The sequence below is a fragment of the Poecilia formosa genome, unplaced genomic scaffold, assembly GCF_000485575.1.
Source record: "Poecilia formosa unplaced genomic scaffold, Poecilia_formosa-5.1.2 Scaffold322, whole genome shotgun sequence".
Lineage (NCBI taxonomy): Eukaryota > Metazoa > Chordata > Actinopteri > Cyprinodontiformes > Poeciliidae > Poecilia > Poecilia formosa.
This window is the reverse complement of record NW_006800261.1, coordinates 209,772-235,476: the sequence shown is the minus strand read 5'-3', so window position 1 is coordinate 235,476 and position 25,705 is coordinate 209,772. Positions and strand designations below refer to the sequence as shown.

At 38.6% G+C, this 25,705-nt stretch overlaps 1 protein-coding gene across 1 annotated transcript in view; it reads left to right on the top strand.

Moving 5' to 3' along the window:
• The window catches only part of afdna (afadin, adherens junction formation factor a), a 109,203-nt gene that overhangs the window by 42,545 nt on the left and 40,953 nt on the right, over window positions 1–25,705 (top strand). Inside the window, exons 6-20 of the mRNA XM_016661302.1 lie at window positions 176–260; window positions 1,475–1,612; window positions 3,462–3,506; window positions 4,497–4,591; window positions 5,901–6,151; window positions 13,146–13,215; window positions 14,172–14,242; window positions 14,335–14,402; window positions 17,540–17,745; window positions 19,873–19,893; window positions 23,162–23,307; window positions 23,557–23,651; window positions 24,478–24,743; window positions 25,021–25,164; window positions 25,245–25,443. Of these exons, the coding sequence (XP_016516788.1) occupies window positions 176–260; window positions 1,475–1,612; window positions 3,462–3,506; window positions 4,497–4,591; window positions 5,901–6,151; window positions 13,146–13,215; window positions 14,172–14,242; window positions 14,335–14,402; window positions 17,540–17,745; window positions 19,873–19,893; window positions 23,162–23,307; window positions 23,557–23,651; window positions 24,478–24,743; window positions 25,021–25,164; window positions 25,245–25,443 (1,900 nt within the window). The remainder of the gene's footprint in view (window positions 1–175; window positions 261–1,474; window positions 1,613–3,461; window positions 3,507–4,496; window positions 4,592–5,900; window positions 6,152–13,145; window positions 13,216–14,171; window positions 14,243–14,334; window positions 14,403–17,539; window positions 17,746–19,872; window positions 19,894–23,161; window positions 23,308–23,556; window positions 23,652–24,477; window positions 24,744–25,020; window positions 25,165–25,244; window positions 25,444–25,705) is intronic.

The window sequence follows — 25,705 nt, the reverse complement described above, 5'->3', positions numbered from 1 at the left end:
TCTAAACACCTTAAAATCAATTTGTATTCCTATTCAGCATTAATTTAATCAATTAAAAGCTTTACATTTAAACTCAAACATATTTTTAGTGTCATTAAAATCTTCGTAAACATATTAAAAGTGTCTTGGAACTGGTTCAACCCGTTTTAACTTTTATTTGTCTGGATGTTTGCAGCAGGAGGAGAAGACTGGTAAAGAGGTGATCCTGGATGATCTGGACTGCCCTCTGCAGATCCTCAGGGACTGGCCTGCAGACAGAGGTAACCAACCAACCGGATCCACTTCCTGCTGTCTTTTGATTGCTGCTGCCCCCTTCTGCTCCAGAGCTGTCATTACAGCTTTTTTTTTTCTCTGAATGCATATTTTTGCTTTGCAGATGCAAATGAGTAATTTTGCCAAATCATCTTCTATGTCATTTTATCCTGTCAGAACTTGATTTAGAAGCTTTAAACAAACACTTGAAACAAACAAATTTTAATCCAAACGCAAACAAGGTGGGTGAATAGAAAAACAAGCTTTCAAAAGATAATTGTATTTATTAACGGGACAAAGGTGTCCAAACCAAACCGCCAATGTCAAAGTCTAATTGGTTCTATTGTAAAATGATGAATTAACTGTCATAAACATTTATTTATTTATTTGGATTGGTTAACTAGCCACACCCGGGGCGTCTTAGTGCCAGACATGTAGAACAAGAAGCAGGATAAAGGTTCTGAGGCTCGCCAGGTCTGGCTTGTAATCAGTGCACCCTTATTTAGTGGCCTAGTCAAAGTTTGGACTTAAATCTGAACTGAGACAATCAGCCTGCAAAAACACAAATTCTCAGTCTAATTTCTGGTGCAAATATCTTGGCAAACTTGAAATAAGGCAAAAGCTTAGAAGTAACTTTTCAATAAAATATAAGAGCTTGTTGCAAGTCAATAATTCCTTAAATCTCAAGTGAAATAAAATAAGTACTTTCAGCAAGTACTTTCTCATGAATATTGAGGAATTATTGACTGCAAGTTAGTCTTGTCTTATTTCAAGTGAACTAAAGTATTTGCACTAGAAACCAGTCTGAAAATACTTGGTAAGATTTTGTGTTTTTGCTGTGTGGAGTGACTTTTAGCAGGTGGATTATGCTTGAAGACTCTTTAGTGTGACTGAATTGAAAAAAACAAAGAAGAAATTGCTCCACAGCAACACAACTGACTCAAGTTTTTGTAAATCAATTTCAGCAACAAGGCAGTTCAAAGTGCTTCAAAGTGAAATGTTATTGTCTGTTCCAACCTGAGCTGATGGGAGAATATAGATATTATTTAAGAGGAGTCCTAGGATGGAGCCTTGCGGTACCCCAAATTTGTTTTCCTAAGATAAATTTTCAGATGTTAAGTCCTTGTTTGTGTTTGCTCTGAATTGCAGCTTTGCAACTTTATTATATTTTATTTTACTCTGCCGAGTTTTTTGTAAAAGTTGTGTTTCTTTACGGCATCAGGAGCGATGGTGTTCCAGCTGAAGAAGAGGCCTCCGGATTACCAGGCCAGGAAGGGCAGGAAGGACGACAAGGGGCTCAGGGGGAAAGATGGCTCCATGCCGCCGGAGAAACTGCCTTACCTGGTGGAGCTGAGTCCAGGTACGACCACAACATGTATTATTTTATTATTTTATATTATCTGCCACTGTAGCAGCAGGAAAATGACCAGTAGCTTCAGGGGGAGATTCTCATCCTGTTATGACCGAATCCGGACAGCAGGTGGCAGTGCTACGTTTCCTGTAGGTTCAGTTTGAAATGAGTCATTTAGCTGTATTTGCCTGCAAGGAAGACAAATTACTTGAAATTATATAGACTAAAGTAGAAGGATAAACCGAATATATTGAGATTTATTTGTAGGAATGTGAAAGGTAAGTTTTGTCATAAAATCCTGGATTAGTGTTAAGCCTGATGAAATTATTAAAAGATGCTTTCTGGTCATTTTTGGTGGCCCTTCCCTGATTACTGTCTGCCCTAACAGCTTGTCTCTTGCTACTGATCCCCCTCCTCTCTCTTTGCTTCTGGTAACCCTCATCATCCCACATCATTAACTTCCCTGATCCAAAGGTGACCCAGAAACTTCCACCCACCTGGTTCTGGGTGGTGAGTTTCTGGGTAACCCGACGCCCTGATTCAGGAGAAAACTAACACATCTACTTTATACTGACTGCAGGGTTTTACTGGTCTCTGGTAGTGGGTGAAGTGGGATTACAAGCTGGTTTGGCGACTGATTTATTGCTGCCAGGCCTGGCTGTGTGAGTGTGTGAAGGTTACTTTTATTTCTGTGCATTTATAGCTGACAGCCATGTTGGCTGAAAAATAAAGAAAATGTAATAAGAAGGGTTTTATATTGTTATAAAGTAATACAGTCCAGATTAGTTTATTCATCTCTAAAAACTAGGGATGCAGCAAAAACATCGGTATCGGCCGATATTTGTCTTTTTTTTTTTAAACATAACTATCCAATAAATAAAACCAGGCCAATATTAACAACCAATATTTGTTTTTTATCTTGTTGCCTTCTTTTTCTGGTCTTTTTTTTCCCCGAGGTGTCGAACCAGTGGTGAATATGACATCGGTAAATATTGGTAATCTGCTATAACAGCATATCGGATATTGATATCGGCCCAATTTTTCATATCGGCTGCTAAAACCCAACGTTCGACATAATGTGGGAAGAAGTTGGTTTCAAATTGAACTTGTACTGATGTTTTTGTAGGGACGTATCGGTATGAAAATTTGGGCCAATATCAGATATTAATATTGCTGTCGTAGTCGATATATTCTCTACTGTGTTGACACATTTGGCTAAAACAGATGGCAACAAAATGGAAACAAATATCGATTGGTTAATGTTGGCCCAGTTTTATTTATCGGGCCAATACCGATATGTTAAAAAAATTATTAACATCACCCAATACTGATGATTTGGTGCTGATATATCCTGCATCCCTAGTTTTTTGGAGTAAATTTGACAGAAACTCGCTAGTTAGAATTTTACGGCTAATTTCCAATCTTTTACTTTGTAAAGTTTTGACCTTCCAACTCAAAACTTTACAAAGTAAAGTTTTGCCACAAGCGATTTCCACTTACGATCTAGAATCAGCACTTATTATCTTTTTTTAATTTTTTTATTTAACCTGTGGATCTAGTAAAATTGATCAAGTTATAAGAAAAAGGTGTTTGTAGCTGTAAGGAATTGGCGTCTGTTTAATTTTCAGTATGGACTGACTTTGCGCTTTGAATGCTTTCTGGGGTTAATCAGTTGTTGCTGCATAATTTCTCCTCCTTGCTGCATTTTCACCTTCTGCTATGTGTCTGTTTTCTTTCCCACTTTCTCATGGCATGTTTTGGTTGCCTGGGTGTGTGTGTGTGTAATTATGGGTGTGTGTGGCCTGTGCACGTGTCCTTCTGCCTCTTACCCGCCTGCCTGCCTGCCTGCCTGCTGTAGGCCGAGGGAATCACTATGCCTACTACGCCTATCGGCACCAAGAAGGTAAAATCGGCACCGTACTTCCTGTTTGCCCCGGCTGCCGGGGTTGTTCTGCTCTGAGCGCAAACACATTTCCTTAAAAAAATGTTTCCTTTTTCATAGTGATTAAATCAGATATTCATAAACAACGAGTCAGGAGTAAAAATAGTATATATGAGACGTTGTAGGTTTTTTTAATCTAAGGCTGAAATGATTAATTGGATCAGTCGTAATTAATTGATTATTCAAATAATCGTTAACTGGACTCAAAAAAGGGCATTTGCTAAAAAATATTAAAACATAACATATTTAGAGCAGTAATTAGACCAAAACTGCATAAAAAATATTCATTTCACATTTAAGATAAAATCACTTTTGTCTGTTGAAATATTTTAGCCAAAACTCAAGTGGAAACTTTACCTCCACCTGGTTCAGAATTACTGAAAAGATGCTTTGTTTCTGCGTTTTTGGCAATAAAATGTTTATCTCCTTATTTAATGTAAAGGAATTTAATTATTTATTTGCATCTTAAATGTATTTCTAATTTTGTATAAAAACGACTTACATGGTTAAATCAGAAATTTGTAGAATGTGAATTTTTTTTAATCCAATTAATCGTCAGAATAATCGATTAATCGGTTACTAAAGCTATTATTAGCTGCAACCGATAAATATTTAGGATTTTTTAAATGTCTTTGAATTAAATAGTTTGTTGCAGTAATACTGTAGCTTTTTAGTGTTGTATAAGTCGGAGTTTTATTTGTTTGAGATAATTTATCACAATCATAGAGACAGAAAAATAGAATATCGGTTAAGGTTATGTTGACCTTTTTCCTTCTCTGCTTTGCTTTTACTAAACTTTGCTTACTAATTATCAGTAACTTCTCCACATTTACATCTGTTCACATCACTTTGGATTTTGATTTATTCTTGAAATGCTGGGTTGAATGCGGTTTGCTGAGCGAGCAGCTGCGGTTCGATCGGCGCTAATCCTGAGAGCTTCTGTGCTTCCAGACGGCTCCGACTCCAGAGACAAACCGAAGCTGTACCGGCTCCAGCACAGCATCACCGAGGTCGGCTCGGACTGCACCGAGGACGGCGCCATCCAGGTGAGCGCACGTAACCCAGACCTGCTGAACTTTGACCTTTTAACGCCCCCAGCATTTCGTGTAAACAGGAATGATTATTAGTATAATTTGTAGTTTATTTGGTTGTTTTGACGACAATCGGCACCCTTCACTCTTATTCAGTTAAAAATGTTTAAAAAGACTCAAATTGTATTAGTGCAGAGTAGGGGAATGGCATATCCCCTACTCTATGGCATTCCATACATTCCATGTCAATAAATTACGGTTACACCAGTGGATTTATTGACACAGGAGAAAAAATTCAGACTTCGATACCAAACATTTTGGTGTCGAGCGTTTAACATTTTTAAAAGGACGATTTCTTTTAATATTAAAACAAGATTCTTGTTTGAAAAACATTTTTTGAACCGCAGCAGTTTGTTTCATTGAGGTTTTTAAGTATTTTTATTCTCTTTTTTTGCCTGGTTTTTGTTGCCCACAATTAGTTTCATTTTCTTTGGCATGCGAAACGTATTGTGTGATTTTGAATATATCAATATATGAATATTTAGTTTATTCTGGTGACTATAAAGGAAAGCTAATAAAAATGATTCTACAATGTAAACACTGTAAAAAAACAATCTTACCAAGTATTGTGGGTCTAGTTTTTGTGCAAATATCTCAGGTCACTTGAAATGAGACAAAACTAACTTAGAAGTAACTTTTCAGAAAGATAGAGGAACTTGTTTTAATTAGTCGATATTTGAATATTGATGAAGCATTAGTTCCACTAACAGATTATTTCACCTATAATATGAGAAAAATATCTTGTTATAAATAATCTGTCAGTGGAAGTTGTACTTTTTAATCAATATTCAAGAATTTTTGTCTTATAGATCTGATATCTTGCTGAAAAGTTACTTGAAATTTTAGTTTTATTTTATTTCAGTTGCATTGTGATATTTGCACTGGAAATGAGAGAAAATGTTTGGTAAGATTTTATTTTTACAATGTGAACTAAAAAGTTGAGATTCTGTGTTACATTTTGTGTCTGCAAAATGTCTTTCTGTTGGTATTTAACAAAAAAAAAAAACCTGCAGAGAAACATGCTTTTTGGTTTTTTCTTGTTGCAGTTTGTAGCTGGAAATCATTTATTATTGGTTTTAAAAACTGAATAAGAGCAGAAATGATATTTGTCTTTAATGAAAGGCTGATGTATTTGAAACAGAACAGCAGCTTGTTTGGTTCCAGGTGTTTCTGTTTAGCAAACCATCTGGTGCATCAGATTAAATCGACTTCAGAGCTGCAGCACGTTTCTTCTTCTGCTTCTGTTCTCGGTGCGTTTCTGCAGCTGCTCGGCCCGGGGATCCTGCCCCACCACTGCAACCTGATGCACAGCGAAGGCATGGTGACGGTGACGCCGCACGGCCACGACGCCGACACCTTCGTGGACGGCCAGCGCATCACGGAGACCACGGTGCTGCGATCCGGATCCACGCTGCAGTTTGGTTCTGCCCACGTCTTCAAGTTCGTGGATCCCATGTTCGACCAAGGAGGGAAGAGGGACCCGAACGCCGCCATGAGGAGCCGACACAAATCCGGGTGAGCGAGAGGCGAACACGAGGTTAGGAGATGAAGAAGAGGGGAGGAAGCAGGGCGTGCACAGCAAAAACATTAAATCTTACCAAGTACTTTTGGTTTAGTTTCTAGTGTAAACATCTTTCTACACTATAAATAAGACAAAACTAACTTAAAGCAACTTTTCAGCAAGAAATAGTCCCTTAAAAAGTTAATTATTTTACTTTTCCATGTTATACGTATAATCATCGGCCAGTGCAATTGATACTTTTTCATCAACATTAAGTAGAGCTACAACTAATGATTATTTTAATAATCGATTAATCTATCGATTACTCAAATTGTTAATCGATTAGTTGGATAAAAATTTCTCACATTCTACAGGTTTTTTCATTTGACCAGAAAATAATTCACTACAAAATTACCTTTGTGTTTTTTAAGTGAAACAAAATAAAGTTTCATTTTTAAATAACTTTAGCACTTTTTGTGCTTCCTATGAATTTATTTTGAAATAAAAACCCACTGATGCCATTTAACTTTCCCTCAGGAATGACTGGGATTGTTGTTAGCATACAGTTGGCATCTGGTCATGGTGCGTTCACTGACTACAGGAAAGATCAGATCTTATTTATGAATCAAGCATAAAGTTACAGATTCTGATTCTTAGTGGACATTTTACAGATTATTATTATAAAAAAAAATGGAAACACATTAAAGGATGCAAATAAACAAATAGTTCAACCCCTTTTTTAAATAAAAAAATTAAATGTTATTCTGTAAATGTAGTATTGCTTTAATAGATAAGAACTGAAACTTGAGGAGTTTTGGTGAAAACATATTGACAGACATAAGTGTATATATTTTCTGTACGGTTTTGACTTAATTCCTGCCCTGAATATGTCGTTGATTTCAGTTTTAATTCTCTAGTTAATAATTAGTTACTAAATTAGCTGATGATTATTTCAATAATAGATTAGTTACGATTAATCACGATTAATCAGGCTTGAGGATAAGGAAATATTTACTTGAAACAACCTGCATCTTGCTGAAAAGTTACTCATAAGTTAGTTTTGTTTTATTCCAAGTGTACTAAGATATCTGAAGCAGAGACTAAAAATACTTGGTGAGATTTTGTTTTTGCAGTGTGGAGGGAATGAGAGGAAGAGCAGAGGTCTGGGGTTATGGCAGCAGGCTGCCCTCTAATCTGATCAGCATGCTGCTGGGTGGGGCCTCCCGCTCGCTGCACTTTCACAATGAAACTCGGAGCGCCGCAGATCACAGCAGAAGCGACTTAAACATGACCGTCGCCTTGGAAATATTCACTTTATAGCTGCTTAATGGCGTCATCACCCGGTAACAGTTGGAGAAAGCGAGGGAGAGTGTGAGTAACCTTTGTTCATCTTTTTATTTTAGACGATTCCAGAGGAAAAAAGTATAAATTACAGCTCAACTCTTGTCGTTTTAGTTTATAAAATCCTCCTAAAGTTGTCAGAAGTAATGGACTTCATTGCAGGATGAACTTAAATTCAGTTTTTGTGGCTCACCTGAAGAGTTAGCTGTATATTTATATTTAGATGTGTTCCTCCCAGTGTGTGAGTGTTGAGTTAATATTTACACTCCAGCCTCAAACCTTCCATCAGGTGATTTCCATTAGCTTTTACAGGCGTGGAGGAAAACGTAATCAGAAAGGAGAGCTGGAATTAGAACCTGTTGGATTACTCTCCATGTCGAAAGAGAAAATTAAACCTGGTTTTTGTCTGAGGGCTTTAAGATCTGCTGGGCTGGAGTTTTCTTCTTTTGTTCCAACGACATGCTGATTTCCTGAACCAGCTGCATCATTTTGTCTTATTTTACCTGAAATATTAGGATTTTTGTAATGAAATAAAGTTGACAGCATCAAAAGGAAACATTTCTGTGTCTTCATCTACATGGTTTTGAAAAAATGCAAACCTGCTTTTATGCGTCACCCTTCCTTGTTCCTGGTCCTCCTCTGCCAAGTATGTTTGGTTTGACGCCAGCAATGACAAACCTCTCTACCGGTTCCTCCACCTGCTTTATGAATGAGATCCTTCTGCCCACACGCTGCATACGGCAGGAAGTTTGACATTTAATTCAATTTGTGGTGGAATGAAAACATTACAAAAGGAATCTTGTTTCGGTTCATGTTTAATTTACGTCATTTGGCACGTTAGATAAAAATGTATAGAAAACCTTGAAATTAATTAAATTAAATTTGGATTTTGGTGCTGTAGCAAACTGGGAGCAACTCCCACCACCCCCAGTTATGACTTTGTGTTTCAATATGGCCGCTTCTCACATCAGCAATTGTAACCTGTATCAAAAACATGTTTACTTTTCAGAACAGACATGTAAAAGTGAGTCTAAAATTAATGTTACATGTGGCGCCTCCAACTCTAAACTGGACAAGTAAAAAGTGATGTTTGCCTTAGAAAGTAAAGTTTCAATTTACGTTTCTTTTTTATTTATTTATTTATTTTTTAAATATTTGTGGGTGTCGCCATGTTCAAATTTCGAATTCTCTAACCTTGGGTCTGACAATTTTGTTTGGCCAAAACAAACACATAATGGAGCAGCAGCCAGTATGTGTTTACATTTGTGATGGTAGGAGAGAAAAGACTCAGAAAGAAGCCTTTTGGGTGGCGTCTCGTAGTTCTGATGGAAACTTATTGTTCTTGTAAGTGTGGATTTGATCAGGTGATCAAATCATAGTTTGAGATATTTGGCAACAAAAAGACGACAGACCTGATGGTGACTCCAAATATTCACATTCATTTTCAGATGCAACAGAAAAGGTCAAATATGTCGAGGGACATTTCAGATTCGCCATTTTTCACCCAACTCCCCCATCGTAGCACCCTGCTGGGATTATGTGGTCCGAGGGAATCCAGGGGCTGTTTTCCTTCTAAATTNAATAGATTAATCACGATTAATCAGGCTTGAGGATAAGGAAATATTTACTTGAAACAACCTACATCTTGCTGAAAAGTTACTCATAAGTTAGTTTTGTTTTATTCCAAGTGTACCAAGATATTTGAAGCAGAGACTAAAAATACTTGGTGAGATTTTGTTTTTGCAGTGTGGAGGGAATGAGAGGAAGAGCAGAGGTCTGGGGTTATGGCAGCAGGCTGCCCTCTAATCTGATCAGCATGCTGCTGGGTGGGGCCTCCCGCTCGCTGCACTTTCACAATGAAACTCGGAGCGCCGCAGATCACAGCAGAAGCGACTTAAACATGACCGTCGCCTTGGAAATATTCACTTTATAGCTGCTTAATGGCGTCATCACCCGGTAACAGTTGGAGAAAGCGAGGGAGAGTGTGAGTAACCTTTGTTCATCTTTTTATTTTAGACGATTCCAGAGGAAAAAAGTATAAATTACAGCTCAACTCTTGTCGTTTTAGTTTATAAAATCCTCCTAAAGTTGTCAGAAGTAATGGACTTCATTGCAGGATGAACTTAAATTCAGTTTTTGTGGCTCACCTGAAGAGTTAGCTGTATATTTATATTTAGATGTGTTCCTCCCAGTGTGTGAGTGTTGAGTTAATATTTACACTCCAGCCTCAAACCTTCCATCAGGTGATTTCCATTAGCTTTTACAGGCGTGGAGGAAAACGTAATCAGAAAGGAGAGCTGGAATTAGAACCTGTTGGATTACTCTCCATGTCGTAAGAGAAAATTAAACCTGGTTTTTGTCTGAGGGCTTTAAGGTCTGTTGGGCTGGAGTTTTCTTCTTTTGTTCCAACGACATGCCCATTTCCTGAACCAGCTGCATCATTTTGTCTTATTTTACCTGAAATATTAGGATATTTGTAATGAAATAAAGTTGACAGCATCAAAAGGAAACATTTCTGTGTCTTCATCTACATGGTTTTGAAAAAATGCAAACCTGCTTTTATGCGTCACCCTTCCTTGTTCCTGGTCCTCCTCTGCCAAGTATGTTTGGTTTGACGCCAGCAATGACAAACCTCTCTACCGGTTCCTCCACCTGCTTTATGAATGAGATCCTTCTGCCCACACGCTGCATACGGCAGGAAGTTTGACATTTAATTCAATTTGTGGTGGAATGAAAACATTACAAAAGGATTCTTGTTTCGGTTCATGTTTAATTTACAACGTCATTTGGCACGTTAGATAAAAATGTATAGAAAACCTTGAAATTAATAAAATTAAATTTGGATTTTGGTGCTGTAGCAAACTGGGAGCAACTCCCACCACCCCAGTTATGACTTCGTGTTTCAATATGGCCGCTTCTCCAGAAACATGTTTATTTTTCAGAACAGACATGTAAAAGTGAGTCTAAAATTAATGTTACATGTGGCGCCTCCAACTCTAAACTGGACAAGTAAAAAGTGATGTTTGCCTTAGAAAGTAAAGTTTCAATTTACGTTTCTTTTTTATTTATTTATTTATTTTTTAAATATTTGTGGGTGTCGCCATGTTCAAATTTCGAATTCTCTAACCTTGGGTCTGACAATTTTGTTTGGCCAAAACAAACACATAATGGAGCAGCAGCCAGTATGTGTTTACATTTGTGATGGTAGGAGAGAAAAGACTCAGAAAGAAGCCTTTTGGGTGGCGTCTCGTAGTTCTGATGGAAACTTATTGTTCTTGTAAGTGTGGATTTGATCAGGTGATCAAATCATAGTTTGAGATATTTGGCAACAAAAAGACGACAGACCTGATGGTGACTCCAAATATTCACATTCATTTTCAGATGCAACAGAAAAGGTCAAATATGTCGAGGGACATTTCAGATTCGCCATTTTTCACCCAACTCCCCCATCGTAGCACCCTGCTGGGATTATGTGGTCCGAGGGAATCCAGGGGCTGTTTTCCTTCTAAATTTGCTGCGTAGATGGATTTTAAATATCGCTTTCATGTCTAAGATTATTTTAATGCTGTTGTGAGTTGGAAAAGGCAGATTCTTGGAAACTGCATGTCGGTTTTTTCTTTTTGGGATCTCAGAGTTTGAGCTTTGAATCTGATGTTTCCAGCTCACCTGGTAACTTAACAGAGGTAAATAAACCAGAATATGATGCAGCACAGCAAAAACATAAAATCTGACCAAGTAATTTTCTTACAGTTTCTACTTCCAATATCTTAATACACTTAAAATAAAACAAAACTAACTTATAGGTCACTTTTCAACAAGAAACAGGAGCTTGTCTTTAGTCAGTAATTCCTTAATATTGATGGATCCAGAACTTTTTCCATTAATATTAAAGAATTACTGAATTAAAACAAACTCATATTTCTTGGCAAATAGTTACTTGTTGTTTTTTATTTCAAGACTATCAAGATATTTGAAGCAGAAACTAGACAAAAATTCTTGGTAGGGTTTTGTTTTTGTGGTGAATCTACATCTAAATGATAAAGTTTAAATCAAATACAACGAGCTTTTTTTTCCACATTTAATCTCTGACAAGAACTAAATCATCTGCAATCGTCGTCGAGTTTTACGCAAAAGTCAGATATTTTTTATTAACAGCAGCCGTAGTTTCTGTGCAGCTGTGACTGTGTGCGTGCGTGTGTGTGTGAAGTGGTGGTGTGGATCCCTGTGGTCCTCCGGGCGGCCGTCCAAACTCTCACAGATACCTTTTTCAGGCCAAGCAGCGTCCCGTTGAGATGTTAAGTCTGATTACAGCCTCAATTTGGCAGTTTTTTAGGATGTGAGGTACTTGGCGCCGGGTTCTGGCAGCTGCACAGACGGCCGTGTAGCGAAGGAGTGTTTGGACCTTTTAATCTGCTGCTTTCTGACCGAGACCCGACTGTCAGCGGTGGCGTTTAGCTTCAGTCAGGGAGAGAGTGGAGCGTTTAAAGACCCCAGAGGTCTGCAGCGACGCTTGGCTGTTGCTTTCCACCAACGAGTAACACATGTCTTCTGTATCACAACTGCAGCAGTCATGAGATTGTGTTTTAGTTCTTTATTCTTTATTGTATAATGTCCTTTTGAGGTTCATTAAGTGGCAAAAAAAGCAACATTTTGAAGTGTTTTGATCTGAACACGAGGACAAACCCAGATGTGAGATTTCACCCATTTAACAATCCAAATACCGTCGGCAAGTTCATCATTAACGTCGTGTTAAAGTCACACATGAACGGCGCCACAAGAGTCAAGTGGCTTAATTGTAGCTTCACCTGTTTCAGCTTCACTAAAGGAATGTCATGTTATAGCATTTTGGGCAATAAAATGTTTATTTTCTCACTTAAAAATGAATTATTTGTTTATTTGTAACTTTTAAAGTATTTCTAATATTGTATATAAAAGATGGTTGAAAGAAAAATCTGTGCCATTTTTAAAAATCCAATTAATTGTCATAATAATTGATGGATAAATCAATTAGTTAAATAATTGTTGATTGTAGCCCTAATTCTGGGTTTTCCTCCAGGCACATATGGCTGTGATATTTAACTTGTTTAAGTCAAGTTTAAGAATAAAGACCCTGGTCCAAATATTTCAGTTTTGATGTAAAGTGAATATTTACTCTGTTCCAGTTTCTCGTCTCGCATGAGGATGAAAGCGTCAGTCGAATTATTTTACTCCAGAAGCCAAACTGTGTGTGTAAACTCCTGATTAGAGCTTTATATTGTTGGGAAACCTTGCAGATAAACCAATTAATTCCTGGTTTGTTTCTGTTGTCACGCTGCGATTGGTTTAGCCTGCTTTGAGCCGCCTGCTGTGTTGCTATGGCTGTGATGGGCCTTTCTGTCAATAACAGAGTGGAAATATTCTGCTGTGTTTGAACCCGACTTCTGTTGCTCCCAGTAGACGTCAAACACAGACTGGGTCAGCTGGTCGCTCTCCTAGACCCGTGGCATGGGGTTTTATTCTTAATTACATCATTATGTAAGTGTCTGTGTTTATATATCAGGGAGTTATTCCTCTCCTGCCTCGTGGATGCAGCTCTCTTCTTCCTGAGCAGGAAGAGATGGAGAAGTAAATATGGCCTCTGGATCAAGTCTGACCTGGTTCTGTTGAATGTTTGTGTGCCGTCTGCAGGAGCGTACCAGAGACGACCTTTGACCTCCGTGGAGACGTCCACAGTGGAGCGCCCCTGCCCACCAGCAAGGTACCAAACATTTGTTTGTTCCTGATGTTTGACTAAACGTTTCAGCAAAATTAGGCCATGGAAGCACTGACACTTAATTATAGTTAAACTTCTGCACAGTGGATGCAATTCTTTAATTATGTCCCTGTTTATTTGATGCAAATTACAGATATGATGATGTTCGAAATAACCATCTCTACTGGAAGGTGAAAAGTTGCGTTTTAATAAAGCAGGAAGTGTATAAGACAACATTTTACTTATTCTGGATTTAATTATTGGAAGAAAAATGTAAACGAGCAGAAAACATGATTGCAATTATAGGAATTGACAGCCTCTCTTCTTCACATCCACTGAAGGAAAATAATCAGAAATTTATCTCGTCGTCAACAAAATTAGCAAGAAAATAAATTAATTTTAGTCTAAAATTGCACATTTTTACCTCTGTCACCAGCTGGACGTTCCTCAAAGCTTTTCAGGAACAAAATTCAAAATGTCATTTCTATCATTTATTTCCTCAGAACTTACAAATATCAACTAGAGCTGAAATGATTAATCAGGTTATTCATGATTAATTGATTATTGAAATGATTGTCAACTAATTTAATAATAAAGGCAATAAAAAAGGAATTGAATTATTAATTTGCATATTTTAACGTTTTGCCAATATTGTATAAAACAGAATCTGCCGTTTTTGTTCAAAATGAGATTAATCGTCAGAATAATTGTTAGTTGCAGCCCTAAAATCAACCTGAATTAATTTAAAAGTTAGCACCGTTTCTGTCATTTGGTTGAGTTTAAGGTTTATTATTACAGTAAGAATTAAACTGTCTGACTTTGAGCTCCATATGTAATTTATAGGCAGAATAATGTAGATTTATGGAGTTCTAAATATTAATTTTAACATTTTTACACCTTCTAAAAATGTCTCTTTTGTTCTCTTAAAGTAAAATCCTGCTGAAGTTGTTCTTTGTTTGCAGAGCTCAGGGAAACTGGAGATGGAGAGAGGCATGGTGAAGCCCATGATCCGAGGAGAGCAGCAGGACAGCAGGTCGGACGCCATCTTGCCTCCTTCTCTCACTTTAACCCGTCGTGTCTTCCAGGCGTTTTCTTCCAGTGTTGTCCGTCCCTCTGTCTCAACAGATCCCAGGATCTTTCTGCAGACAGGACGGAGCTGACTCTTCCAGCCAGCATCGACTTCAGAGAAAACTGTGAGCATCAATAACTGGAAACTATTGAGCCTTTTCCAGTCAATGCCAGTCTGGCCTGACTGAAGGGTTAATGTCTGTTTACCAGAAAGCATTTTTGCCTCTAATTCCACAGTTTGTAAGTGAAAAGAGTGGATTATTTCAGTCCAGAAAGCCTTTCATTTGAGGTTTTGATGAAATTTAATCAAAATCTCAAGCTTTTACCCCCCAAATGTACAAAAAACATAAACAAATCTCCTCCCTACCCACTCCAAAGAGACTTCTGTGAGACAGAAACAAGAAGCCAAAGGGTAAACATTTATAACATGTTAGCTAAGAAAATATCACGTTCACTGCAAAACAAAATCTTTCCAAGTACTTTTAGTCTAGTTTCTAGTGCATAGCATCTTACTACACTTGAACAAACAAAACCAACTTAGAAGTAACTTTTCGTCGAGATATAAGATCTTCTTTTGAGTTAAATTCCTTTAAAGTAACTAGTTCCACTTTTCAATGTTATACGTGTAATAATTTCATTGATATTAGGTAGGGCTGCAACAAACTATTTTATTAATCAATTAGCAAGCTATAGGAGTTTGTTTTAAGTCCATAATTCCTTAATATTGATGAAAAGCACCGACTGATTATTTCACCTACAACATGGGGGAAAATGTCTTGTTATAAATGAAATAATCCAGCAGTTGATCTAGTTAATTTTTCATCAATATTGAGGAATTATTGACTCAACAAGCTCCCATTTCCTGCTAAAAACTTACTTGTAGGTTTTTGTCCTACTACAGGTGTATTAAGATATTTAAATAATCAATTAGACCAACAACTCTTGCGAAGATGTTTTTTCTCTCCAGTGTTTTCATTGAAGAATCAAAAAATTGTTTCCAGAGTAACTTACTTCACAATAGTGAGTCCTAGAGACGATGTGCAAGCCTCACCTTTCTCCACATAACCATTCAGTTTGTTACTCTCGACCGTTAAGCTAAGCTACATCCAATAATTTAGCTGTCAAAATGTTCCTCAGTTATTTACCCCACAGTAGCGACTTGATGCCAGTCCTTTAAGCAAATTGTTTGCATGTGGTGGACGGAAGGGAAGCTAAACAGTCAGTCAGCTGCAGTCAAACCGTCTCTCCTTGATTTGCCTGGAAAAACAAGCTGCAGCTGAAGCTAATTATAGAGGCTAAACGTGTAGGAGGAGCAGTTATTGATTTAATGTGATCTGTGGACGTTTCTCACCGACAGAAGCTGCATAATCTGTCAGTAGATGAACTTTATGATCACAAACAGCAACAGTCACCTGGGTGACCTGAACCAATTATTACATGATTTGAGAGCAATAAAAGTTTCCTGTGCTTTATAAAACAATGGAAAGGCTGATTAACGGTTTTAGGTTTCATATATATAGTTAAATTTTATGGCTCTAATTTATATTTGCCTTTTTTAAAGTCAGTGTTTTGATGTTCTAGTCCCAACGGAGCTAAAAGCGGGTTTTTCTGACACCGGGTGTTTCCCACACTCGGCGTAGCTCAAAGCTCCCTCGGCTGTTTGCTTTTTCTTTGTTCACCTTTGTGTTTGTTGACCTTCCTCAAGCTTTTGTGTGCACTGCATGCTTGGCGTAGTGTGAGCTCATCCGCTTCTGCAGGCACAGGAGGGTTTCAGCCACTCATACCGAGGTGCAGACCTGCATACCCACAATGCACCAGGAGTGAAATCATACACTCAGACAGGCAGTGTTACTGTTGGCGGTGACGCACCGTTAAAGCCCTGCCAGTCGCTCTGCTCTGATCTTCAGGTTGTAGATGGTTTTAGACGGTGATGCTGAATAGCAGCTGCAGCCAGTTTCACTCGAATCGCTTTTCAAAGCAATTTAAACGTAAAGAAGAAGCAGATTTCAGCGGTGGCAAGTGGTTGACTGGAGAATCCCACATGGGAATGTTCAGCCAACATCAGAGGTGCCTTAAACCCAAACCGCAGAGTGGGAGCAGATCCCGTCGGTGTGGGCCGGCTCCTGTGGAAGGAGCCAGTCACGGTGATTCACAAAGTCAGATATTTATTTATTCAGTTAAATCTCAATAAGACACAGTTTGTCATTTTAAAGAACTTCCTGGATAAACTTTACTCAACTTTTAGTGTGTGGTGGGAGAGGAGATGCTCATAACTTACGACCAACAAATCTGCAGCAAGTTTAGTTTATGATGCTATTCTGATTATTTAGACCAAAATCTTTCTACTTTAATTCATTTTAATCGATGCAACATAGATTTTAGGCAGTTGTAGAGGCTAAAAGAGGTTCCAACCCCAAACAGCAAACAAATGGTAATAAAAAAAAATTTGGTACGATTTAAGATCCTTTTAGCACTGCAACTAATGATTGTTTTAGTAATTGACAATTCTACCGTTTATTTGGATGATTAATTCATTAATTAGATAAAAAAAATTTGGCACATTCTGCAACTTTTCCCGTGTTGTAGTATTTTCTTTAGTTGCAAAGTTGACCAATCAATCGTACACTAAAGGGATTCTTGTTGCATTTTAGGCAGTGAAATGTTTATCTACTTTAAAATGTTTTCTTATAAGAAAAGATTTAAAAAAAATCTTTATTCAATTTTAAAATATGCAAATGAACGATTCAATTCCTTCTTTAGATTGATCTGATTGAATATGCAGCATGCGCCCATTTTTTATACGATTAATCAATTAGATCAATAATCACATTAATTCTGTTTCCACTATATTTTTATATTTATTGAAATTTACTTTTACTATTTGTTTATTGTGCTTTCTTGCACAATGACAATAAAGGGTTTCTAATTTTATGATTCTGATGATTGATGGACTAATCGATTACTAAAATAATTTAGTTGCAGCCAAAAAATCTGCAGAATTTGCCGATTTCTTATACGATTAATCAACAAAACAAATAGATCTTTCCTGCCATCAGCATCTACAATGACTCTGAAGAATCTGAAATAATGAGTTACAACATTTAAATTCCCTTTGGGAGTCATAAAGTATTCTTGAATTCGAAAACGATTAATCGCCAGAATAAACGATTAATCAATAACCAAAATAAATGTCAGTTTATCCACTAAGCCTGAGGCGTAAATCGTGCTGATTTGATGGTGAAACCTGACTCCTGCTCCCCAGCGGAGGACACCTTCCTGTCAGCCATCATCAACTACACCAACAGCTCCACGGTCCACTTCAAGCTGTCGCCCACCTACGTCCTCTACATGGCCTGCCGCTACGTCCTGTCGCCCACGTACCGGCCCGACATGTCGCCGTCGGAGAGGACGCATAAAGTCATCGCCATCGTCAACAAGATGGTGAGCATGATGGAAGGCGTCATCCAGGTCAGTAACTCTCTCCTCCATGTTTGTTGTAATCATTTTCACCGTTTTCTGCTCCTGAGAGTCCGGCAGGTTCCCGCCATGTTGCTGTTTTTTGTTGAAATGTGGGCATTCTGGGTTTGCACATTAACTTTACTTACAAACTACACTTTGTAGTTGTAAGGTGTGTTTGCATTTCCTCGCCTGTTGCCTCCTTTACGCTTGGTGTTTTGTGTATTTCCCATCGGTTTTTAACGGCAAACGGGAAAACGGCAAAGAAATGCATGAATTTCTCTGAAGCGTCTGTTTGGATTTTAGTGTTTTTTATTTGATCTCACTGGCAGTTTTTCATTTTTATTTTTTGGTGTGCAGTGACTTTATTGAATAAAACACATCCTGTGGACACTAGTAGGTTTCATTTTAGTGGGATTTATGAAGATATTTCAACATGAGGCTGGGGACAGAAGATGAGAACCTGCACTTTTCTTATTATTTGGATGTAATAATAAGTTTATTAGGACATTTAAACTACACTTGCCCAACAGTTTTTAGTTCATTTCTGCAAAGTTGAGCACTTGAAAAGCTGCAACAAACCCAGTCAGAAATTTCTCAAAAGTATTTTAAGGGATTGTAAAGTGTTAGAGATTTAATTATCAACAATTTGGCTTTAAAATGTTAAATTTAAACCCTGTTTTTTTTTTTTTTTTTGCTTCAATATGAATCAGATTGTCACCCAAAACTTTGTGTTGTTGTTTTAACAGTTTTCTTCATTTTAAATAACATTTCTGCTGATATTTGCATATTTTCTGCAAATATCAGCAGAAAATATGCTGATATTTGTCAATATGTGACAGGTTTTTAACGTCACATATTGTAAATTCTGTTTTTAATACACATTTTGTACATTTTTAACTGATTTTATAGCCTTTACAGTACCATATATGACTCTTAATTTTTTTAAAACATATTTTAATACTTTTATCTTGAATCTACATGCACTTATATCCGGTCACCTTGCTGCTGTTGAGATTCCTGCTGTTACGCCTGAATCTCCCCACTGTGGGGCAGTAAAGCATATTGAGATTCTTTTCCTAGTTCAGTTCTGAGCAATATTTCCTGGCAAAAGGTGGGGAAATAAAATATTATAGCCAGCTGTGTTTATAAATACAACTGCAATTGGCCATGCTGAAGCAAATGGTAGCAAGAAAAAGATTCACTTTGGGTTTTTATTCCAGTTCTTATTTGGCTTTTTGTTGTTGACATTCCCTGTATCTGTTGAAGTTTTAAATATATTTTTAATAGATATTTTAGAATAGAAATTTATTGTTCCGCCTTATGGTAAACAGAAGAAGTACAGCAAGGTCAGCTTTGCTACATAAGTTATTAAAAATTGCATATTCAGATATAGTAAAACGTCAGCAGAGTAATTAGAACATTACTGTGTAAATAGCAGCAGTGATGGACAGACTTACTGAGTTTTTTGGGAGGCTGCTCCCCAAAAAACTCGTGGCATCTTCTGTGAGGAAGGACCTTCGATAAGGCTCCTTTGTGCACCTAGGATGCATGTTTTATCATTTTCCTGATAATTTCATCAATGTTTGGCATTGTGCTGAGTAGAAGAACCACTAAATGCTCCAAAATGTTCAGGTAGAAAATTAATTCAGCTAAAGACTTGGAACCAGAGCTTTTTGTGGGAAAAAACAAAAAAAATATCGTTGGACAGTTCAGCTTGAAACCCCACATTGTGAAAGTGATTGAACATGTGGATTAAATATCTTTAATGAAAAACCGGGAGAAAAACTCCAAAGAAGATCAGTTTCTGTATATGAGTTATTATGTATCCTTCAGTTATGAATGACTTAAAGCTCATATAAAAGCTAAATGTCCTGAATAAGTGTCCGAGTTCTTCCCGTTTTAAATCGTAGTTCCATCATGTGTAAAATCTCGACGGTTTCTACGTTTTCCTGTCACGTCCATCAGTCCGATGTTCATGAAGTCATTCTGGGTTACGTTGTGTAAACCATGTGTGAGCCAGAGTGTCTCTGTGTTGACATGCTGTGTCCATACTGTAGCTGTTGACGTGTTTTCTCTGTCCTGTAAACGTGTCCTCCTCTTCCTCCTCCTCCTCCTCTTCCACTTCCTTCTGTCCAGGAGATTGCTGAAGGGGATCAGGTAGGACATCACAACAGCACACCATGATATGGCTGCCAAAGACTTTCTCCTCTCTACACTGCCATTTCTCTCTGTTTGGGTTGGGCGATGTTGAGAAAAATCAATCATTATTCAATTTTAAGGTTTTTTTTTTAACGTTTGATTGGATGTGGTGAAATAGGATATGAAGTTGGTGGATGGTTTGGAGAAGACCAAAAAGATCGATTCAGTCAGTGTGTTGTATGCTGTACTAATATGCAACAAGTTGGTAAAAAAGATTAGTTGGGATAATTTTATTAGTCTTTATCCATAACAGGAAGCAAACTATAGAAACCATTCATGCTAGCTTTAAAGCGCTAACCATAAACATTAGCTTAACACACTATGCCAACACGGTATTTAGCGGAAGCTAATGCTAAAGCGCTAACCTCAAATCAAATTATATCTGCCCTTAAAAAACTACTACCCTCAAGTCCCAATTTAATTCTGACATAATTTACACGTTTGATAATTCTGAGGAAACAAACATTCTCTGTGTTTGTTTTTATTTTATTTTGTTTTATCTGTTTGAAATAAAGCTATTGGGGGAAATGAAGAGGAAACAGAACTCCTGCGTAAACAGTCTTTGCCCCCTTTCAAAATAAGAGCATGGAATAAACGTCTAGCTACCTGAAGAATTTTTAAGTCTATAATCAAAACTTAAACACAGATGTCTAAGTTTATTCATCAGCCAAGTAAATTAGAGCTCTATAATTAGCTGGAACAATGAATTTAGGGGATGCTACGTTAGCAAAAAATGCTAAACGAAAAATTAGCTCCGCTATTGGCGCATTACCACTGCTAAATACGATACCAGGGCTTCCCACTGATGATGTGAAGGGTAAATTTCTTATATAAACTGCAGTCCGAAAAACAGCATATGCACAATTTGGAGGTGTGTGCTCTTCCCCAGTGCTGGGAAGCCTTATTTTTCCTTCCAGTAGTCCAATTAGAGAGGAGCTGAAGCAAAGCCAACAGATCGAATCACAGAAGAGGGGAAAGTTTTCAAACATTTACTGAGAATAAAATCACATCGCTCAACCTCGTGAATCTTCTGCTTCCTTCACTCTTCTCATGTCTCTCTGTGCTTTGTTTTCTTAAAACCAGCCCATCATTGTTGCTGCTGCTCCTTTTATTTTTTTCTTTTCCATCCTAACAGAAATGTCAAAAAACCAAAAACAAACAAAAAACCAAAGCCATAACCACACGTCCTGTCCACAGCTGGAAAACTAAGCAACAACAGCAACAACAACCTGACTAATCTCATTTAGCTTCCTGGATCCTGCCTGGTACTAAAACAGCCAAATAAACCCAGAAAACCCAAAGCAAACCACTCTCTGTCACTGCTGCTCCATCTGTAACTCTGCTCTCTGGTCGTGTGACGTCTTGCTTCTCCACAGCATTGTGGACGAGAGATGAGTCGCGACCTCTGACCTCCTCCACCTCATCTGCTTTGTTTGTCTGTTTGGAAACTCACTGAACATGTTCATCTGTGTTTCAAACCTGGTTTTGTTTTGGATGCAACCTTTCATTCTCTGGCCGTCCTGAATGAAGGTTTATTTTACTTTGTGTGGTTTGTTTCCGAGGCGGGGATAGACGTGTGCAGGTCCAATCAGCTCCTCAAACATGAATCATAAATCCTTTTCTTTTTGTTTTTTAGTTCACTCTGCAAGCAACCAAGTTTGTTTTCAGGCTGTTTTGAAATTAAATTTGTTGCTGTTCTAGAGAAACACGGCAAATGTACTTGGAGTGGAACCAAAAGTATTTTTGATTTAATTTCTCGTGCAAATATCTTGGTACACTTGTTTTAACTTGCAAGCAAAGATGGCAGTTTGTTTTAAGTCAATAATTCCTTAATATTGATGAAAAATTGTAGTTATTTAACTTGTATCAAGACATTTCTCCCATGTTATAAGTGATATAATCTGCAGTGAAACCCGCACTTTTTCATCAAATTACGTAATTATTAACGTAACACAAAAATCTTGCTTAAAAGTTAGTTGTAAGTTAGTTTCTTGTGAGGGAATCGCATCATAACATGATATAAAGCTAAACTGAAGTTGATTTTAGACAAAACTGTCCCTTCAAATGTCTGCACACCAATAGAAAAGTGGGACCAAAGTCAAAATTCTTGCTTGGACAATTAAAATAATGTAATAATTCAACGGTATCAATGGTTTTGCAAGAAATTGTAGGTTTAAATAAACAGTAAAGAACAAAATGATCAAAAACAAAGAGATGACTGGGACAGTCATAAATGAACAGATTATTTCAGTTTGTCCTCTTCATATCTTAGTTTTTCCCTTTTTTTAATTTATTTTTTACTAAATATATTTAAAAACACTGCAAAATCTCAAAAACTTACCAAGTATTTCAGGTATAGTTTGTAGTGCTAATATCTTAAATCGCTTGAAATAAATCAAAATTAATTTGCAAACAACTTTTCAGCAAAATATATGAGCTTGTTTTAAGTTAAATCTTTAAAAGAAACTGCCAGTAGAATGAGATATTATAACTTATGTGAAAAATGTCTTGTTCCTCTGGCAGTTATTTCACTTATAGCCAATACTTTTTAATCAATATTAAGGGATAATTGATTTAAAACATGCTCCTTGTCTTGCTGAAAAGTTACTTGCATATTAGTTTTCTTATTTTTAGTGTATGAAGATATTTGCACTAGAAACCAGATAAATATACTTAGATTTTGTGTTTTTGCAGTGACGATTACAGAAGATCACGTTTTTCGCTAATAAATGGCATCAAAGTGTTACTTTTAAACCTTGCTTCCGCTGCTGCCGTTAGGATTGAAGCTCCAGTATGATTTTATTTTTGCCGTAACCTGGAGGATTTGAGTGAATCCCGTCGTTTATGTTCTGCTCATTGCTTGCAGTGTGAACAGGTTTCAATCTGTGTCTGGTGACGTTTGTGACTGGAGTTGTGTGTGTTGGAGGGAAAAGGAGAGCTCACCTTCCTGTTGGACTGTTAGGCTGTGTTGGAAAAGCAGTGGAGACGTTTTATTCCCCGATGCATTGACCCATCTTCTTCTCGACGCAGGCTTGGGGCGTTTGAGGCATGAATCTATCTCTGAAGTAACAACTGCTCCTTCTGGCTGCCACTCAAACACAAACCTCCCTCTGTTTCTTACCGCTAACATCCGCGGCCTGTTCTGCAGCCTGCAGCAGCGCTAACGGCTTCCTCTCCGTGTTTTTCTTTCTGTCTGTGTTTGTGGTCGTGATCGGTGCGTTTCCAGAAACAAAAGAACATCGCGGGAGCGCTGGCTTTCTGGATGGCCAACGCCTCCGAGCTGCTGAACTTCATCAAGCAGGACCGGGACCTGAGCCGCGTCACGCTGGACGCCCAGGACATCCTGGCCCACCTCGTCCAGATGGCCTTCAAGTCCGTTCGCATTTTACTTTACTCTTCGTTTCATTAATGTGACTCGTACATGTAGCTAAAATAAATCATCAAAGAAAAGGAGCAGAAAGAGAATATTAGAAGAAAAAATTAGGAGACCACTTAAAATGATCAGATTTTACTTTTTATAGGTCTAGGAGTAAAATGAACATTGTTCTTTTGTTCTATGAACTACTGACAACATGTCTGATATTCCAAGCGTGTCGTTGATTATCTGTGTTGTTCCGTCAGGTACCTGGTCCACTGCCTGCAGGCGGATCTGAACAACTACATGCCAGCCTTCCTGGACGACCCAGAGGAACATAATCCACAGAGACCCAAGATCGGTAAGTTTAAGGACAAATTTAAAAAGTAACTTTTTAAAATACCACAGCAGATGCAGCCATTGGTTCCCTCTTTTTGCACCGTTCATCGCTTTGCATCAAAAGGCTGCATTCAGATGTCATTCAGAACCGAGATAATTCAGCTAAACGGGTCGGGTTAGCACTAGCATAGACGAGGATGAGGAGGATGATGAAGAAGAAGGTAAGGAAAAGGAAAGTTTAATTTTTGCTTTCCTTTTCCTTAACTCCTTATTCTTCTCCATCCTCCGTTCTTCATCTTCGGTCTTCTTCGTCCTCCTCTTTTTCATCCTCTTCTACTTATTTTTTTTCTTTGCTTCTTTCTTTTTAGTCGTCTGACTTGTCTTCTGTTTCTTCTTCGTCTTCATCTTTGCTGTTCTCTTCATCATCATCTTTGCCCTCTTCCTTCTCTGTCTTCTGTTTTTTTCTCTTGTTCTTCTTCTCCTGCTCTTCTAGGTTTTCTGTCATTGGGTTTAAGCTGAAAATCTGGCCAATCAGAAGTTACCACCCCCTGCTGACCATTACTGCCACTAATAAAAGAGCGAGCTCATATTTGTTAGCGAGAGCGAACAGATGAGTGGACAGAGCGCCATGCTGCGTTCGTGACCCCTCTAATAAATGGAAATGCCAAAGATCAGATCTATCCGCTCTTGGTTAATACGATTCTTGGCAGGAATGTGACTCCGTACATTTCTCCCCAACAAAAACATAATTGGACTGATAGATTTCCGATTTAACGTCTCGTACTCTGAGCTCTCAGTGGTTCTGGACGTTTGCAGAGTTTCATCCGGGTCTCGTGTTTTTGTCTCAGAGGACGTCCTGCAGACGCTGACGGGCGCCATGTCGCTACTGCGCCGCTGCCGGGTCAACGCCGCCCTCACCATCCAGCTCTTCTCGCAGCTCTTCCACTTCATCAACATGTGGCTGTTCAACAAGCTGGTGACGGACGCCGACTCGGGACTGTGCTGCCACTACTGGGGCGCCATCCTGCGGCAGCAGCTGAGCCACATCGAGTCCTGGGCCGAGAAGCAGGGCCTGGAGCTGGCTGCCGACTGCCACCTCAGCCGCATCGTCCAGGTAAACTCTATCCGTCTTAAAAAATCATAAACAAATACCTGTTAGTTCAAGAGTTTTCATGGTTATATACGTAGCAAATGTTGATTAGCATCAATAAAAGTCCAGGAGAGGTTTAATGGTGCAGCTAGAGACGCATGCAGGGAGGAGAGAAGAGGAAGTTTATCAGGTTTCTGTCAGTTGGAAAAGTCTGAATTCATGTGAATGATTTTAAAGAGTTTGAAAAAAAAAAAAGTTAAAGAAGAGATTGTGATGCGTTTTGCCTTTTTTGTCCCTGCAGGCCACCACCCTGCTGACCATGGACAAATACTCCACGCAGGACGTCCAGAACATCCACAACACCTGCTTCAAGCTGAACTCGCTGCAGCTCCACGCCCTCATGACCAACTACCGCTGCGCCCAGGACGAGCCCTACATCCCGCCCGTAAGCCAGCCGCCTGCCGGCGCCGCCTCCACCTCCGGCCGGAACCGGTTCTGGCAGTCCATTCTGTGCTTTGTGTCCAGGACCTGATCGACCACGTGGTGGCGGTAGCGGAGAACACGGCGGACGAGCTGGCGAGGAGCGACGGCCGAGAGGTGCAGCTGGAGGAGGACCCGGACCTGCAGCTGCCCTTCCTGCTGCCGGAGGACGGCTACTCCTGCGACGTGGTGCGGCACCTTCCCAACGGGCTGCAGGACTTCCTGGAGCCGCTGCTGCAGAGGGGTACGCCTGACTCTGCTACTGTCGCTATCTCACTATCCATGTCTGTCTGTCCATCTCTATTGCTCTCTCTCGGTCTATTCATCTCTCTCGCTCTCTCTTTCTCGCTCTCTTTCTCTCTCTCTCTCTCTCTCTTTCTCTCTCTCTCTCTCTGCCTCTCTCTCTGCTTCTCTCTCTCTCTCTCTCTCTCTCTCTCTCTTTCTCTCTCTCTCTCTCTGCCTCTCTCTCTGCTTCTCTCTCTCTCGCTCTCTCTCTCTCTCTGTCT